Source organism: Pristiophorus japonicus, chromosome 20 (assembly GCF_044704955.1).
Source record: "Pristiophorus japonicus isolate sPriJap1 chromosome 20, sPriJap1.hap1, whole genome shotgun sequence".
Taxonomy (NCBI): Eukaryota; Metazoa; Chordata; class Chondrichthyes; family Pristiophoridae; genus Pristiophorus; species Pristiophorus japonicus.
Genome location: NC_091996.1, coordinates 7,983,198 through 8,002,421, shown reverse-complemented (window position 1 = coordinate 8,002,421; position 19,224 = coordinate 7,983,198). Strand labels below are relative to the sequence as shown.

At 45.2% G+C, this 19,224-nt stretch overlaps 1 protein-coding gene across 1 annotated transcript in view; it reads left to right on the top strand.

The window, feature by feature from the left end:
• col27a1b (collagen, type XXVII, alpha 1b) overlaps positions 1-19,224 on the top strand; it is a 740,056-nt gene that overhangs the window by 653,389 nt on the left and 67,443 nt on the right. The window contains exons 42-45 of the mRNA XM_070863596.1: positions 7,797-7,853; positions 11,511-11,564; positions 16,551-16,604; positions 16,901-16,954. Coding sequence (XP_070719697.1) covers positions 7,797-7,853; positions 11,511-11,564; positions 16,551-16,604; positions 16,901-16,954 — 219 coding nt within the window. The remainder of the gene's footprint in view (positions 1-7,796; positions 7,854-11,510; positions 11,565-16,550; positions 16,605-16,900; positions 16,955-19,224) is intronic.

Below are 19,224 nucleotides of genomic sequence, written 5' to 3'. Positions count from 1 at the left end.
ACTACCCCTAATTGTGGGAGTATAAATGCATTTAATTTCTTTAAAAAGTCATCTGTATTCTACTTCGTCGTCTCCAGGAAGTAGATTTTTTTTAATTTGAAAATTGCTAGATTGGCCAGTGTGAAGGTTCTGATGTATAAAAATAGTTGTTTCATAACTTTTAAATCCACTGCATTGGATTATTAAAAATAGAATTTTAAAGTCTTTACCTTCCGAGGAAAACCTTTCTCCCCAACCTCCTCCTCCCCCTGCAACCCCCGCACCCCTACCACCTTCTCTCCTCGTACATCCTTCCTAAACCATGCATCGCTTGCAGCTAAGCAGTTGGGACAGACAGATTGGGAGCAAAATGCTATTAATGACTACAACAATCCGATAGATAAATCCACCCCCCCTCCCCCCCGGAATGTATTTGCTTCATGGGTTCTTTGTTTAAGAATTCATAGCAACACATTGCTATTAAGAACTAGTTGGTTTATTAACAAAGGTTTAACAATCACACTACACATTACCAGTTCATCCATCAAACTCACCACCACCTGCCTCATCGTGGATTCCACGAACCCAACTGGCTGGGGTTTTATTGAGTCTCTCACAATTCAACAGCTCTACAAACCTGTGAGCATACTCACAGGTGCATACATTACACTCCCCACCCCCAGGGTAATGCTTCTACTCCACTCACTACTACCTTCTCTTCACAACTGAGATCGATAACTCAGCACAGTGGGGATAGAGCCTGTGTCTCTCACTCTGTACCACTGTGCAATGGTGCTTTAACCGTCAGAAAGTAACAATTTTGATTCTGAAACTCCCACAGCTGGATTCCTGGGATTTGGGTAAGAACCCAGCTCTGCCAGGATTCGTTTAAGGTCACATTTTCCACTGGGAGCGAGAAAGATTCCTTCACTGCCCCTGTCCCCACATCAAGGCGGCATGCCTGGGGGATTTCTATACTCGTTATGCTTTATAAGGCCTCAGCATAACTCTGGCCATGTGAATACCATTGAAGCTGTTCATAAAATAAAAACAGACCTTACCCCGACCTGCAAGAAAATGGCTCGCTTTTGGGGCTGAAGATTTAAAATAAGTGCTTCATCTTCAGCCCGAGAGGGGGTTCGGAGCACGGCACTCAGCCGTCAGGTGCTCTGTTCCTAGGGACAGAGGCCCAAAGGTGCCGACCCCATTCCAGGTGCAAGGACAGGGGTCACCAGCACCTGCAAGAGGTGCATTCGGACACGCCCACATTGGGACAGACGCGCTGGGTGTGCCCTTGCAGGTGCCCGTGAGCCATGCAGTTTAGGATCGGGTCTTCACCTTCGGGCCTCAGTGGCCAGAGGCGGAACCTCTCCCAGGGTCTCTTGGGATATAGAAATCCCAGGTACAGGGGACAGGCGAAGGAATCCTCCTCCATCCCAGAGGAAAATGTGACCTTAAAGGAATGCTGCAGAATCCTGGCACAACTGGGTCCTTGCCCAAATCCCAGGAATCTGGCTGTGGGAGTTTCAGAACCAAAGTAGTTACTTTCTGATGGTGCTGATGGTGTTATAGCACCATTACACAGTGGCACAGAGTGGAGAGACACAGGCTTTATCCCACTGTGCTGAGTTATCAATCTCAGCTGTGAAGAGAAGGCAGTAGTGAGTGGAACAGAAGTCCATTTCTCTATCCATTTCCTCTGAGTGTTCATGTCTTTGATCGTTGCTTCCCATTCGTTATCGGGGTACACACGACAAAGGTTATTTCACAAAGTTAATGGTCAAAATTACAGTTTCATCAGTTTCCATTGAAGCATTAGGCGGTACTGGATTTCGAAGACTATTATGCCCGATTATAGTTTCCTAAAACCTGCAGCTTCTATTTTGTAAAATCCCAGTACCTGCCTCTACGATCCAAAGTGTTGAGAGTGAAATGCAATTTGGATAAACATATTCCTTAATCCCATCCTCGTATTTCTGAAGTTGCTTTCAGTCACGAGTTTTATTATTTGACTTGAATCTGCACCGTATTGTCCATGAAGGCAGCCGCCAAATTAGGGTGGAGGATTCCCGAAGTATTGCAGTGCCACCCACAGACTTCAGCTGAAGGACTGGAGCTTGCATTGTTAGTTAGGTTTTATTACCACACTCGATCAGCTTCACTGGGCAGGCATAGTTCGCATGCCAGATACGAGACTCCCTAAGCAAATACTTTATGCGGAGCACCTTCATGGTAAACGAGCCAAAGGAGGACAGCGGAAACGTTATAAGGACACCCTCAAAGCCTCCCTGGTAAAGTGCGACATCACCACTGACACCTGGGAGACCCTGGCCGCAGACCGCCTGAGGTGGAGAAAGTCCATCCGGGAGGGCATTGAGTTCTTCGAGTTTCAATGCAAAGAGCATGAAGAGGTCAAGCGCAGGCAGCGGAAGGAGCGCGCGGCAAACCAGCCCCACCGACTCCTTCCCTCGATGAATGTCTGTCCCACCTGTAACAGGGTCTGTGGCTCTCGTATCGGGCTGTTCAGCCATCAAAGAATTCACTTTGGGAGTGGAAACAAGTCCTCCTCGATTCCGAGGGACTGCCTATGATGATAATGAGGTTTTATTACAATCTCTTCGAGCCCAGCTGCTTTCACAGGCAGTCATAGGAATGAATAACATCCTAAAATTAAAATTTCTCTTTGAATAATTTCAATATGATCAATTTAATGTTAATCATAGACTAGTACAGCACAGAAGGAGGCCATTCAGCCCATCGAGTCTGTGCCGGCTCTTGCTAAGAGCAATCCAGTTAGACCCACTCCCCCGCTCTTTCCCCATATCCCTGCCATTTTTTCTCCTTCATATATTTATCCAATTCTCTTTTGAAGGCGACTATTGAATCTGTATCCACACCCTATCAGACAGCGCATTCTAGATCCCAATCACTCATTATCACTGGTTCTTTTGCAAATCACCTTAAATCTGTGCCCTCTGGTTACCGACCCTGCAGCCAGTGGAAACAATTTCTCTTTATTTACCCTATCTAAACCCTTCATGATTTTAAACACCTTTATCAAATCTTCTCTTCACCTTCTCTGCTCCAAGGAGAACAACGCCAGTGAGCATGGTTTTTGTCTTGAGCTGCTCTGACAATGACGAAGCCTATTTTTGTTTTAATGTCGTACTTTTGTTGTTCCTGGAGGTCCATGGGCCCGAACTTAGTGAAAGCTAAGGCCCGCCCAAGTGCCGCCCAAAGGACCGCCGAGAGACCGGGCAGTACTTTGCCAGGAAGATTCCTCTAAAAGTTATGCCCGGCGGCAAAAAAACGACTTACGCCGTGAATCTGGGCGGCAGTGGGCGGGAGCTCCAAATCTCAGCGGCAAATGCAATCCTCGCCAAAGTGCCGCTGAGGAATGAGTCGGGTCCAGGGAGATGGGGGCGGGGGGGGGGGGGGGGCGGGAGGGGAACAGCTAAAAATAAAAATTTATGGACAAAATAAACCCACTGGAACACCTTCAGGGGATCCCATCCACATAAATCGCCGAAAAAAAAATAAAAAAAGTTCACTAACCTTTTTTTGCAGGTCTTCTTACCTACCGTTGGGATTAGACCTGCTTTCACCCAGCGGTCCTTCCCCCTGCTGCTGCCACTCCCGCCCGCACCAAAATGGCAGCTTGGCGGGCAGGAGGTCACTTACGTGCCTTGCGCGCTAGCGGCCGTCAGCGGGCGGTTCCCAGCGGTCTTCGCCTCCCGCCGGCAGGAGGCCTAGAGGAAACTGGCACCGAGGGGAGACCGCCCAAAAAACTTGGCGGCAACGGACGATAAGGCCACCAAGTTCGGGCCCTTAGAGTTTAGAAGAATGAGAGGTGATCTCATTGAAACACACAAAATTCTTACAGGGCTTGACAGGGTAGATGTTTCCCCTGACTGGGGCGTCTACAACCAGGGATCACAGTCTCAGAATAAGGGGTCGGCCATTTAGGACTGAGATGAGGAGAAGTTTCTTCACTCAGAGGGTGGTGAATCTCTGGAATTCTCTACCCCAGGGGGCTGTGGTGGCTCAGTCGTTGATTATATTCAAGACTGAGATCGATAGATTTTTGGATATTAAGGGAATCAAGGGAGATATGGGGACAGTGCAGGAAAGTAGTGTTGAGGTAGAAGATCAGCCATGATCTTATTGAATGGCGGAGCAGGCTCATGGGGCTGAATGGCCTACTCCTGCTCCTATTTCTTATGTTCTTATGTCCTGATTCAAAAGACATTAGTCCCGAAATTACGCTTTGTGAATAATAACGACAACTTGTATTTATCTAGCGCCTTTAACGTAGTAAAACTTCCCAAGGCGCTTCACAAAAATGTCACACCAAACCACATAAGAAATGAGGGCAGATGACCAAAAGCTTGGTCAAAAGGATAGGTTTTATGGAGCGTCTTAAAGGAGGAAAGAAAATAATTAACATTTGAGCGCTTGATCGATTTGTCCGAGACACCTTTGTCTGAAACTTTTAACCAGTGCCATTTGTTTTAATCAGGCTAATGTCACCATTAAAATAAATGCATTGAGGCATATCTGCTGTAATTTCAAGGCCGTTACATGGGTTTGCTCTTTCACTTCAAAGAAACTGAATCATACTTCAGAAGAAGTGCATGACCAGCACCATTATCGCATTTGCAAACAACAAATAATTTTCAAAGGAGCTGGCTTCAAATAACGTTCATTTTGTAAGAAGGTCTTTATAAAAATCCAATAATGAAATGAGGAAGACAAGAGCAGCCAGTTGAGTGTTACCAAATGTAGCAGTTGTACTTAAAAAACATTTTTTTTATTGAGTTCATCAGAGGGAGTAATGACCGTATTGGGAGATGGAAAAAGATCTATCTCTTTGACTGCCTTCAAGTATAATTACTCCCATTTTCCAACTGTTATGCTGTTTGGAGTTTCTTGGTTGGTTTAAAACTGAATGAGTTCTCCAGACATTGCTAAAAAAGAACTCGGTCCTGCCGTGGTTCATTGCTGACTCACCTCTGCATTATCTGCGATTAAAAACAGACCTTTCCAGCTGGCCCGCAACCCACTGGGAAACAAACTCCCTATGCTTCTCTGACAATCCTGAAGGTGGTTACCACTGCCAATTCCTGACAGTCGAAATTAACTTTCTGTCTGCACACAACCCAGCAAGAAAGATCTCATTTCAATGGAAGATTAGGGGAAAACTAATCTCTGGCGTTCTGACTCACGAGGGCCGGAGCTATCTTTTCAATAAAATTCTGATGCTCATTTGTCATCACAAATTTTTTTTAAATACAAAAGCTGAATAGAATCAGTGAATGATACAGCACAGATGGAGACCATTCGGTCCATCGTGGCTGAGACAGCTCTTTGAAAGAGCAATCCAATTAGTCCCACTCCCATGCCCTTTCTCCATAGCCCTACAAATTTATATTTTAATAGTCATCAAAATGTTCTTTTTTTTTTTATCCATTATCCACAGGCCAATGAATAGCCCAAAGTCGTCCACTGGGGTAAATCTCTGGAGCTTTTTCTCTAATGTTTGCAGCCCTATTCTTTCCCAGAAAAAAATCTTACAAGTATCTACCTTAATGCCTAGAGTTGGGAGAATAGTGTGATCCCCTCAAACACCATCCAAGCTACTCCTTGTTTGTTTGTAAATGTGCTTAAGTGACACGGGAAGGGAGCCCTTACAGTCTGAGAAACATCCATTTACCCCTGCTTTCTAACCTTCAGCTGTGCCTCTATCCATACCACTACTTTACCTTTAATACCAGTGGCCTTAATTCTCACAGGTCGCTTGTATGGCACTTTATCAAACATTTTATGAAAGTCCAAATATATCACATCTACTGCATTCCCTTTCCCTATCTGCTCAGTGATTTTTTAACAAAATTCAACAAAGCATAACCTGCCCTTTACAAATTCATCTTGACTGTCCCTGAGTATCTCATACCTTACTAAGTGCTCAATAATGTTAGCTTTTATTATGATCGCTAGCAGTTTTTGTAGACTTGTTAGTGGCCTGGCTGGTGTTCTGGGGGAGGGGGGAATGGGGCACGGGGCAGAAGCAATTCAACCAGTTTACATCCAATTAAAACTTATTTGTGCAGAATTTGTGACATTATGCAATGTAGCCATAAACCTTTGTAGAAATTGGTTAAAAAAAAATCTTTCCTTTGGAATTGTATTACCGACTAATGAACTCCTGTCTAGAGCCTCCGATCAATCTTATGTTAACACCATTGGCATTAAGTAATGTTATTCAGAAAATCTGGTTACAGTATAGCACAGACCTGCCAAATCAGAGTGATTACAAGGATCAGCCATTGGTAAACCTGTACCACTCTGACCTCTCTGTCCTCGGCCTCCTATACTGTTCCAAAGAAGCTCAACGCAAGCTCGAGGAATAGCATCTCATCTTATGTTTAGGCACTTTACAGCCTTCCAGACTCAACATCGAGTTCAACAATTTAAGACCATAACTTCTGCCCATATTTTGTTTCTTTTCCTCCCTTTTTTTTTTACAGAAACACCCCCCCCCCAACTTTTATTTTAAGTTTTTTTTCTCTGTTTCCCACGGCAGCTGGTAATTATTCCGCCATTCACACCCTATCTAGACTCATCTTTTGTTTCCTAACGTGAGCCATTACCATCTCAATTTGGCCCATCTTCCCTTTAGTCTCTCAATCTCGTCTGCCTTCCACCCTATCACAGACCTTCCCTTTTGTTCTTTCCTCCCCTCCCCCTTTCACTGCCCTGCACTTCCTTAAGAATCTGTTAGATTTCGAACTTTTGCCAGTTCTGACGAAGGGTCATCAATCTGAAACGTTAACTCGGTTTCTCCCCACAGATGCTGCCTGACCCGTTGAGATTTCTTGCATTTTCTGTTTTTATTCCAGTTAAAAGCAAGTTTACTGGAAGTCGACTCTTGTTATTTTCTTTCTTTCATCCTGTTGTGTTATTTCCACCATAGTTGAAATATTGGCTCTGAAATTCCATTTTGGCCTTCCCGTGGGCATTTTAGAGAAAAAATACGCACCCACCTTAAGCTGCTGCCCACATTCGACTTTCCGGTGCTGAGGCCTCTCCAGACTGCCAGTCGCAGCGCGTGCACGTCAACGCATGCGCAGGCCTACAGCTGGAGTCACATGGCTCTGGGCAGCCAATCAGGTAAAGTATCATAGTAATAGGAGTTCCGCAGGGTCCTAAACTCCTATTATTATGATTGTGATCGAGCCCGAAACACCCAAAACACAGCCCCAAACACCCAACACACTAATAAAAAATAGAAAATAATTACACTACATTCATTTAAATTAAAGTTATTAATGTCTTAAAAAAAATAATAATTTCCCGATTTTTTAAGAAGTTTTTTAAGATAAACTTACCATTGTGGGGAGGGTTTTTAATGATAAAATATGTTTTAATAACTTTATTTTTATATGTTTTTGTGTTTTTAAAACACTTGCGCCTGTAAAAGTAGGCTGTGCGTCTGCTTTTTCAGGCGCAAGATTTTTGAGGACATTTGTAAGCGTAAATATTGGAAATTTCCACTGACAAATGTCCTCGCTCCCGAGATGCGGCCATCTGTCAATCCAGAAAGTTGACAGATCGGAAATGCCGGTTTCCAGCGTATTCACATTGCGCGCTGGAAACCGCCATTACCAATGCCTTCTCGGGACCGTAGGAACTCTGTACAGACCCGGGGAGGCCGGAATTGTTGGCCCATTCAGACTACCAGGGCTTTACCAGTTAAGCCTTCCTGTAGGCTCTGGTTCCCTGAGGATGTTACTAATAGAATTGTTCTAATGTTCCAGGGTGAACAAGGAGATGATGGGAAGGTTGAAGGTCCTTCTGGCCCACCTGGAGACAGGGTAAGAGTCTTTGTTATATAAGTTTGATTAAACTATGACACAAGTAAGCTATTGAATCTGCTTCACTAATGGTTTGTGGCAGTTTCTAACCGCTCTGACATGTTTTCTAAACTCCCTTTGTCCTATGTCATTAACCTTCTCAGCTCAAGTGATAAATCCCCACTTCTCGTCTATCTATGAATGCTAACTGTGTAGCAAATATATGATTTCCCTTTGCCATTGCTTTTATTCGCCGCACCTCCTGCGATATGTGAGCGCACTAGATCCGTGCAGCAGAGCAGGTCTCCAGTCGTCCTGGTTAACCCTTGCCACTGGATAAAGGCCTCTGTCAAGCCCGTGTGGTGGCTAGTGTGCAACGGTCACCATACGTTAAAAAAATCCACGCACAGGCATCTTCCACCCCCTCAGTTGCAGTTCATGACTGGAACATCGGGTCCTTCATTGAAACATCTGTGAACTCGTGTGGAAGCAAGTCTTCCTCGTTCAAGGGACTGCTTAGGATGTTGATGATCCTTCCTATAATGAAGGGCCCAATATTGACACTCCCAGGGCAGGTACAGCATGGGTTAGGTACGAGTTCAACATTCTCCCTTTGATTTTAGATTCAATGGCTCCGACAGCAATGCCGACCATTCTTTTTGTGGCCTTATCTACTTTTGCGATCCTCTTTAATGCTGTGTATCTACACTCAAAGGCTCCTCTTCCATAAAAAATTTGTCCATTTAATTTTATTCATAGAATCATGAAAAATTACGACCCATCGCGTCCGTGCCGGTCGAAAAAGAACTATCTAACCTAATCCCACCTTCCAGCACTAGGTCCATAGCCCTGTAGGTTGTGGCACTTCAAGTGCACATCCAAGTACCTTTTTAAATGCAGTGAGGGTTTCTGCCTCTACCACCCTTTCAGGCAGTGAGTTCCAGACCCCCACCACCCTCTGGGGGAAGAAATGTTTCCTCATCTCCCCTCTAATCCTTCCGCAACTACTTTAACTCTATGCCCCCTGGTTATAACATTACATTTCTCCACGTTGAATTGCTTCTGCCCATCCTGCTGCCCTATCTATGACCTCCTGCAATTTTCACAACCCTGGTCACAATTTGCCATATTTCTCCCCCCAATTTGGCGTCAACAGCAAATTATACTATTTTTCCTTCAATTCTAATTAAGTCTCCCCTCGGCCTCCTCTGTTCCAAAGAAAACACACAGAGCCTATCCATTCTTTCCTCATAGCTAACATTCTCCAGTCCAGGCAATATCCTCGTAAATCTCCTCTGTACCCTCTCTAGTGCAATCACATCTTTCTTGTAATGCGGTGACCAGAATTGCACGCAGTACTCCAGCTGTGATGCAGTACTCTAGACTCATGAGGGAAGACTAGAAAAACTGGGACCTTTAGCTTTGAAAGAAAATGACTAAGGGGAGGGGCTTATATAAGTTTATTAAACACTAAATGGTACAATAAAGTCAATCCAGAGCACATACAGGAAAGATGTGATTGCACTAGAGAGGGTACAAAGGAGATCTACGAGGATGTTGCCTAAACTGGAGAATTTGAGCTATGAGGAAAGATTGGATAGGCTGGGGTTGTTTTCTTTGGAACGGAGGAGGCTGAGGGGAGATTTAATTGAGGTGTATAAAATTATGAGGGGCCTAGATAGAGTGGATAGGAAAGATCTATTTCCTTTAGCAGAGATGTCAATAACCAGGTGGCATAGATTAAAAGTAATTGGTAGAAGGCTTAGAAAGGAGTTGAGTATTTTTTTTCACCCAGAGGGTTTTGGGGGTCTGGAACTCACTACCTGAAAGGATGGCAGAAACCCTTATCACATTTAAAAACTACTTGGATGTGTACCTGAAGTGCCGTAACCTGCAGAGCTACAGAGCAAGAGCTGGAAAGTGGGATTAGGCCGGGACTATATCCTGGGCCTTTCACTACACTCCCTCCAGAGTTAAGAACAGTTAATACTTCCATCTGAAATTCCTCGCGCCTTGGAAGGGCAGGTCACGCCCTGGCAGACGCCAGTGGCCAACATCAGATAAAAGAAAGATAGACTTGCATTTATATAGCGCCTTTCACGACCACCGGATGTCTCAAAGCACTTTACAACCAATAAGTACTTTTGGAGTGTAGTCACTGTTGTAATGTAGGAAACGCGGCAGCCAATTTACGCACAAGCAAGCTCCCACAAACAGCAATGTGATAATGAACAGATAATCTGTTTTTTTCGTTATGTTGATTGAGGGATAAATATTCTCCAGGACACCGGGGAGAACTCCCCTGCTCTTCTTCGAAATAATGCCATGGGATCTTTTACGTTCACTTGAAAGAGAGTTGTCGGGGCCTCGGTTTGACGTCTCGTATAAAAGACGGCACCTCCGACAGTGCAGCACTCCCTCATTACTGCAATGGAGTGTTAGCCTGGATTTTTTGTGCTCAAGTCCCTGGAGTGGGGACTTGAACCCACAACCTTCTGAGGCAGAGAGGTGATAGTGCTACCCACTGAACCACAGCTGACACTGTAGATAAGCAAACTATTCCAGTGCCGGAATTGGGGTTCTGGATTTGGCCGGAGGCAAGGGCAGGCAAAGGTTCCACTCTGGTGCACTTGCGCCAGTGGAGCGAGACCCAGGAATTTCCAGGCCAGTGTTTGCGACCACATCGTGCAACTGTAACTGGCAGATGGGGCTGAGTCATGAAGAGTAGGCTATCATTTATTTGGCTTCTGTACTTGGTATGCTGTTGGCTGGACGATCCGAGTTGTAGCTTGAAAATACACAAGGCTTCCACTGCACTCCTGCTGGAGCTAGAGTGGAAGTGCACTGAAGGGACGCATAGTTTTGGACGATGTCTCTCTCTCTCTCAGCCAACAGCATGCCAAATACAGGCTAGCACATCCCTCATGATGCAGCCCCATCTGCTGGATACATACGCAGTTATATGACACAGTCATGAACACTGTCAACCTGTTTAAAAATAAATGGGTTATCGTCTGCACTGAAGTAGAGGAATTGTAGATGAACATGCCAGACTGTCTGTACGGTCATACCCACAGCGCAAATTCAGACCCTTCATCTGCACGCAATTAGTTGCTGTAACCTCCAAGCTGCATTACACGTCAAAGCCATGAGGTGTCCTTCAGCATGACGACAACTTCTGCAGCGAATCACAAAGATAAATCCGTTTCCAGTCACTGAATTGTTAGCAGGGCGCTTGAGCTAGCCTTTTATTCCAGATTAAGTGCACATCCAACCAACAGCAGATGCTTCTCAGATTGCTTCCAGCCAGGGTTCTCATTCATTTCAAACTTTAAATAATTAACTTAACTCTTGCCACCTTGCGCTAGACTTCTGACAATTATCTATGTACGAATGAGTTTCCAAGTACTGAGGAGTTTCTAACCCCTCTCTGGAAGGCTGCCCCTTGGCTTATAAAAGAAAAGACATCGACTGCAGTTTCTGCACAACCAAGGTTAGAAAAAAAAAGCAAAACAAATGAACAAGTTGGACATAAAAAGCATGAAGGTTCATATTACAGAGAGTAAAGTTAAATAGAAAAATCCTGCACCAGTGCTGATTTTCAGACACTTCATATGCTCTGATTGTGAAAAAGGAGAAAGAGACCGAACTAACTAAAGTGTGTGTGTTTCTTTGCAGGGCCCCATTGGGGATCGAGGAGACAGAGGCGAACCTGGAGACCCTGGTTACACTGTAGGTTATTTACCACTTCTCTCAGTATCGTTCTGCCTCACCTTACTGTTCAAGGGAGCCTTGCCTATCTGCAGCTTGTTTCAGAAATGGCTATTTGACCCGGAAATGAGCTTCCGACCACATATCTGCAGCATAACTAAGACCGCCTATTTCCACCTCTGTAACATCGCCCGTCTTCGCCCTTGCCTCAGCTCATCCGCTGCTGAAGCCCTCATCCATGCCTTTGTTGCCTCTAGGCTTGACTATTGCAACGCACTCCTGGCTGGCCTCCCACATTCTACCCTACGTAAACTTGAGGTGATCCAAAACTCGACTGCCCGTGTCCTAACTCGCACCAAGTCCCGCTCATCCATTTTCTCTGTGCTCGCTGACCTACATTGGCTTACGGTTACGCAACGCCTCAATTTCAAAATTCTCAACGTTATTTTCAAATTCTTCCATGACCTCGCCCCTCCCTATCTCTGTAATCTCCTCCAGCTCCACAACCGCCCGAGATGTCTGCACTCCTCTAATTCTGCCCTCCTGAGCAACCCTAATTATAATCACTCAACCATTGGTGGCCGTGCTTTCTGTTGCCTGGGCCCCAAGCTCTGGAACTCCCTACCTAAACCTCTCTGCCTCTCTACCTCTCTTTCCTCCTTCAAGAGGCTCCTGAAAACCTACCTCTCTGATCAAGCTTTTGGTCACCTGCACTAATTTTTACTTATGCGGCTCGGTGTCAAATTTTTATCGCATAATACTGCTGTGAAGCACTTTGGGACGTTTCACTACATTAAAGGCGCTATATAAATACAAGTTGTTGTCCACTCGAGCCTGAGTTTTCCATGCATTATGTATCACAGTTGTACAGTTTGCCACAGTGCACCCCAACGACTGAATTGCTAACATTCCTCCATCCATGGATGATGCAAGCAAAAACAGTTGAATGCTAAACCGTGCCTTCACTTATTGGTGGGCTCAGTATATTGCAGCATAGTATCTTGTTGAAGTATTGCATTTGGAGCATTTTGGTGTGAGAATGTAGAGCAAACAACAGTAACTTTGATTTATATAGCACCTTTACTAGGATCATTATCAAACAAAATTTGACACCAAGCCACATAAAGAGACATTAGGGCAGATGAGCATCTTAAAGAAAGAAAGAAAGACTTGCATTTATATAGCTCCTTTCACGACCACCGGGCATCTCAAAGCGCTTTACAGGCAATGAAGTAGTTTTTGGAGTGTAGTCACTGTTGTAATGTAGGAAACGCACCAGCCAATAATTCCCCTGCTCTTCTTCGAAATACTGCCATAGAATCTTTTATGTCCACTTGAGAGAGCAGACAGGGAGAACTCCCCTGCTCTTCTTCAAAATAATGCCATGGAATCTTTTACGTCCAACGTCCACTTGAAAGAGAGCAGACAGGGCCTCAATTTAATGTCTCATCTGAAAGAAGGCACCTCCGACAGTGCAGCGCTCCCTCAGCACTGCACTGGAGTGTCAGCCTAGATTTATGTGCTCAAGTTCCTGGATTTGGGTCTTGAACTCACAACCTTCTGACTCGGAGGCAAGTATGCTACCCACTGAGTCAGCTGTCCCTGTAAGGAGGAAAGAGAGGTGGAACGTTTTAAGGTGAGAATTCCAGAGCTCAGGGCCTTGGCAGCTGAAGGCACGGCCGTCAATGGTGGAGCAATTAAAATTGGGGAGAGAAGCCTAGTAGAGCACTACGAGCTAGGTGATAGAATGGGTGAGCAGACTGTCCTATTAACTCTGAGACCTGTGGTTGAGTCAGCCGTACTGACTAGATACAAGCCTCCTCTCAGTCAGCTGCAAGAGCCCTGCATTAAATTAAACAGATTAAAGGCACCTCAGCCCAGTTCTGCTGCAGAAACCTTGACACAATTTGGCCCTAAACTGATCTCCTGCTTAGAGAGGCTATAAAGATTGGCGTGATAAATTGTTGCAGTCAGATGGGCTTAACTGAGATTGGACATTGGGGAAAAATAGTGTGGCAATAAATTGTGATTGGCTTACAGTGCACAAGATAGACAGGCAAAATGCTAACCATAACATGACTATGTGCCTCAGGTGGCCTTTATAGATAGGTGAAGTGAACATTTTTCTCTGTATGCGACTGTCCACATATGCATATGCAACCTCCTTGTATGATGTCAGCTGTGGCTCAGTGGGCAGCACACTCACCTCTGAGTTAGAAGGTTGTGGGTTCAAGTCCCACTTCAGGGACTTGAGCACAAAAGTCTAGGCTTACACTCCAGTGCAGTACTGCACTGTCGGAGGTGCTGTCTTCTGGATGAGGCGTTAAACCAAGATCCTGTCTGCTCTCTCAGGTGTGCGTAAAAGATCCCATGGCACTATTTCAAAGAAGAGCAGAGGAGTTATCCCCGGTTTCCTGGGACCAATATTTATCCCTCAATCAACATAACAAAACAGATTATCTGGTCATTATCACATTGCTGTTTGTGGGAGCTTGCTGTGCACAATTTGGCCGCCGCATTACACACATTACAACAGTGACTACACTCCGAAAGGTACTTCATTGGCTGTAAAACACATTGAGACATAGAAACATAGAAAATAGGTGCAGGAGTAGGCCATTTGGCCCTTCGAGCCTGCACCACCATTCAATAAGATCATGGCTCATCATTCCCTCAGTACCTCTTTCCTGCTTTCTTGCCATACTCCTTGATCCCCTTAGCCATAAGGGCCATATCTAAATCCCTCTTGAATATATCCAATGAACTGGCATCAACAACTCTCTGCGGCAGGGAATTCCACAGGTTAACAACTCTCTGAGTGAAGAAGTTTCTCCTCATCTCAGTCCTAAATGGCTTACCCCTTATCCTTAGACTATGTCCCCTGGTTTTGGACTTCCCCAACATCGGGAACATTCTACCCGCATCTAGCCTGTCCCGTCCTGTCAGAATCTTATATGTTTCTATGAGATCCCCTCTCATCCTTCTAAACTCCAATGTATAAAGGCCCAGTTGATCCAGTCTCTCCTCATATGTCAGTCCTGCCATCCCAGGAATCAGTCTGGTGAACCTTCGCTGCACTCCCTCAATAGCAAGAATGTCCTTCCTCAGATTAGGAGACCAAAACTGAACACAATATTCCAGATGAGGCCTCACCAAGGCCCTGTACAACTGCAGTAAGACCTTCCTGCTCCTATACTCAAATCCCCTAGCTATGAAGGCCAACATACCATTTGCCTTCTTCACCGCCTGCTGTACCTGCATGCCAACTTTCAATGACTGATGAACCATGACACCCAGGTCTCGTTGCACCTCCCCTTTTCCTAATCTGCCGCCATTCAGATAATATTCTGTCTACGTGTTTTTGCCCCCAAAGTGGATAACCTCACATATATCCACATTATACTGCATCTCCCTCCCTCCCTCCCTAAAAAGTGGTGTTACATTAGCTACCCTCCAGTCCATAGGAACTGATCCAGAGTCGATAGACTGTTGGAAAATGATCACCAATGCATCCACTATCTCCAGGGCCACCTCCTCAAGCACTCCGGAATGCAGACCACCAGGGATTCACCGGCCCTCAATCCCATCAATTTCCCCAACACAACTTCCTGACTAATAAGGATATCCTTCAGTTCCTCATTCTCACTAGACACTCGGTCCCCCAGTACCTCCAGAAGGTTATCCGCGTCTTCCTCCGTGAAGACAGAACCAAAGCACCCGTTTAATTGGTCTGCCATTTCCCTGTTCCCCACTATAAATTCACCTGAATCCGACTGCAAGGGACCCACATCCGTCCTCATCAATCCACTTCTCTTCACACACCCGCAGAAGCTTCCGCAGTTAGCCTCCATGTTCCCGGCAAGCTCCCTCCCGTACTCCATTTTCCCCCTCTCAACCAAACCCTTTGTCCTCCTCTGCTGAATTCCAAATTTCTCCCAGTCCTCAGACTTGTCGCCCCTTCTGGCCAATTTATATGGCTCTTCCTTGGATCCAACACCATCCCCAACCTGCCCCCGCTAGCCACGGTTGAGCCACCCCGCTTTATTTTTACTCCAGTCAGGGATGTACAATTGCTGAAGTTCTTCCATGTGATCGTTAGCCTGACATCAGTAGTAGAGACGTCCGATGGTCGTGAAAGGTGCTATATAAATGCAAAACTTTCTTTCTCTTATTTGTTTAAACATATGCCCCTCCCATTTTCCTCCAAGCATCCAATTACAATTCATTCTCAAAATTCACACCTGTGAACTTCGTCTGACTCCGCCCCTGCCTCAGCTCATCTGCTGCTGAAACCCCCATCCATGACTTTGTTACCTCGAGACTTGACTATTCCACTGCTCTCCTGGAAGTGTGCCTCCCATCTTCCATTCTCAGTAAACTTGAGCTCATCCAAAACTCAGCCGCCTGTGTCCTAACTCGCACCAAGTCCCGTTCACCCATCACCCCTGTGCTCGCTGACCTCCATTGGCTCCTGGGCTGGCAACGCCTCGACTTTAAAATTCTCATCCTTGTTTTCAAATCCCTCCACGGCCTTGCCCCTTCCCATCTCTGTAACCTCCTCCACTAGCAAGTTGTTGTTGTTTACATATATGTAAGCAGTGGGTACTTGTAGGAATAAGGCTATGAAATATCAAACTCGGGGAACTCATAATTAAAGTGAGACTTCTAGAAATGGTGCCGGTACAGGGTATTGTGGGACAGCTTACTGCCAATAATCCTGCCACTTTACCTCATTGGAAGATACATCAATGCCTCTGATTTATTTGGCAACCACAAACGACAGAGGGGGATTATTGCAAGGTGCTACATGATCAGAGAAACTGAGCTGTACTATCTCAATTTTTCAACAGTTATCTCTACATTTGTTGAGCAGATACGAGGGCAGAGGGCAGTGCACAATAAACAGATGTGACATTACTTGGGCGTTTGAATTTAAAATACCCAAAGTATTATGGTCTTAGTAGGTCTTGGCAGCATTCACATTGACTGATATATGTTCCTTTACAGGGTCAGGAAGGTCTGGATGGCGAGAGAGGGAAGCACGGCCAGCAAGGTTTGCCAGTAAGTGCGCATTAAAACTTAATAAAAATCCACCAGTCACAGAGCTTGTGTAAGTGCTCCCTGAGATTAAAGTTTCATTTTTATCAGAATGCCGGCATTTCTTAACTCTGCTCTGCAAACCGCACGGGTTGAATTACTTGTGCGATTGTGCAGTGGGAGGAGAATTTGTCTGGAGGGGAAGCGTTACAGTAATTGGTTCCACATGGAGGAGGACAACGTTTATGTCGTAAAACCGCTGACTTGCATTGGATGTATAACTGCATATAATTCCTTCATTGTCTGTTTCGAATTTCTAGGGCAACCCTGGACCTCCAGGTCGATCAGGTGTGAAAGGATCTAAAGGTCAAGAGGTGGGTAACTGTAGTTTATTCAGCCTTCCGCCCCATGGTAAGCAGTGATGTTCCCTACAGCCAAGGGAAGAGAATCATAGACACTATCAGCCAGAAGGAAGCAATTAGACCCATGGCACCTGTTCTGGTTTCCATGCTCTTGCCCCAGATACATTTATTCTCTTCCTTTTAAGATACATATTCAATTCCATTTCAAACGGATTTATTTTCTCTGCTTCAGTAGCCACTTGTGGTAAAGCATTCCGCATTCTAATAACTGTCCCAATTCCCACCTTTCTCCTTGATCCTCAGTCCGAGCCCCCTTGTTAACTGATTTCATAGAATCATAGAAGTTTACAGCACGGAAGGAGGCCATTTCGGACCATCGTGTCCATGTCGGCCAACAAGAGGCTATCCAGCCTAATCCCACTTTCCAGCTCCAAGTCCGTAACCCTGCAGTTAACGGCACTTCAGGTGCACATCCAAGTACTTTTTAAATGTGGTGAGGGTTTCTGCCTCTACCACCCTTTCAGGCAGTGAGTTCCAGACCCTCACCGCCCTCTGGGTGAAGAAATTTCCCCTCAAATCCTCTCTAAATCTTCTACCAGTTACTTTAAATTTATGCACCCTGCTTGTTGACCCCTCTGCTAAGGGAAATAGACCCTTTTCTATCCACTATATCCAGGCCCCTCATAATTTTATACACCTCAATGAGGTCTCCCCTCAGCCTGCTCTGTTCCAATAAAAACAAATCCAGCTTATCTAACCTGTCCTCATAGCTTAGATTCTCCACTCCCGGCAACATCCTCGTAAATCTCCTCTGTCCCCTTTCCAGTGCAATCACATCCTTCCTGTAATGCGGTGACCAGAAGTGCACGCAGTACTCCAGCTGTGGCCTAACCAGTGTTTTATACAGTTCAAGCATAATCCCCTGCTCTTGTATTCTCTGCCTCGGCTAATAAAGGCAAGCATTCTGCATGCCTTCTTAACCACCTTATCTACCTGGCCTGCTACTTTCAGGGGTATGTGGACATTACAGATTTGCCTACTGTAATGTATTTGCTTCATGGGTTCTTTGCTTAAGAATTCATAGCAATACATTGCTATTAAGAATTAGTTGGTTTATTAACAAAGGTTTAACAATCACACTACACATTATCAGTTCATTCACTAGGCTCATAACTGCATACCTCATCATGGATGACCTAGACCCAACTGACTGGGGTTTTATTGAGTCTTGTGAACATCACATGACTGGCTAAGCCACTCACAATGCAACAGCTCTACAAACAATACTCACAGGTGCATACATTACACCCACCAATGGAAATTATTTTTCGCTCTATACCATTTCAAAACCTTTCAGAATAGAGCTCCACAACCTTCTCTGTTCCAGTGAAATGGTGCTAGTTAGTGAATCTTTGCTATACCATTTCCATGGTGCCAATATCCTCTCTACGGGGTACCCAAAACTGTACACAATATTCCAACTATGGCCTAACGAATGTTTTGTACAAGTTCAACATCACTTCCTTACGTTTGTAACCAATGTCCCTATGTACTAAAGTCAGAATTCCACTTGTCTTTTTATAGCCTTTTCTAGCTCTGCTCATTTCTTTAAAGACCTATGTGTCTCCACCTTAGATCTCTCCGATCTTGCCTTTTGTCTTGCCACTTGTTATTCTTTTATTTCAAAATGTACCGCTTCACATTCCTTCGCATTGAACTGCATTTGCCACCTATCTGTCCATTCCACTAATGTGACCATGATCTCCTGCAATCTCTTCCTCATAGTTTGTCACACACCCTAATTTGGTATCATCAGCAAACTGTTAGCATTATGTGGTATCATCATTCAGAGAATCATAGAAAGTTACAGCACAGAAGGAGGCCATTGTGGCCTATCGTGTCCATGCCGGCCGACAAAGAGCTATCCAGCCTAATCCCACTTTCCGGCTCTTGGTCCGTAGCCCTGTGGGTTACGACACTTCAAGTGCACATCCAAGTACTTTTTAAATGTGGTGAGGGTTTCAGCCTCTTCCACCCTTTCAGGCAGTGAGTTCCAGACCCCCACCACCCTCTGGGTGAAAACAATTCCCCTCAAATCCCCTCTGAACCTCCGACCAATTATTTTGAATCTATGCCCCCTGGCTGTTGATTCCTCTGCTAGGGGAAATAGGTCCTTCCTATCCACCCTATCTAGGCCCCTCATAATTTTATTTACCTCAATAAAGTCTCCCCTCAGCCTCCTCTGTTCCAAAGAAATCAACCCAAGCTCGGCAGCACGCCGA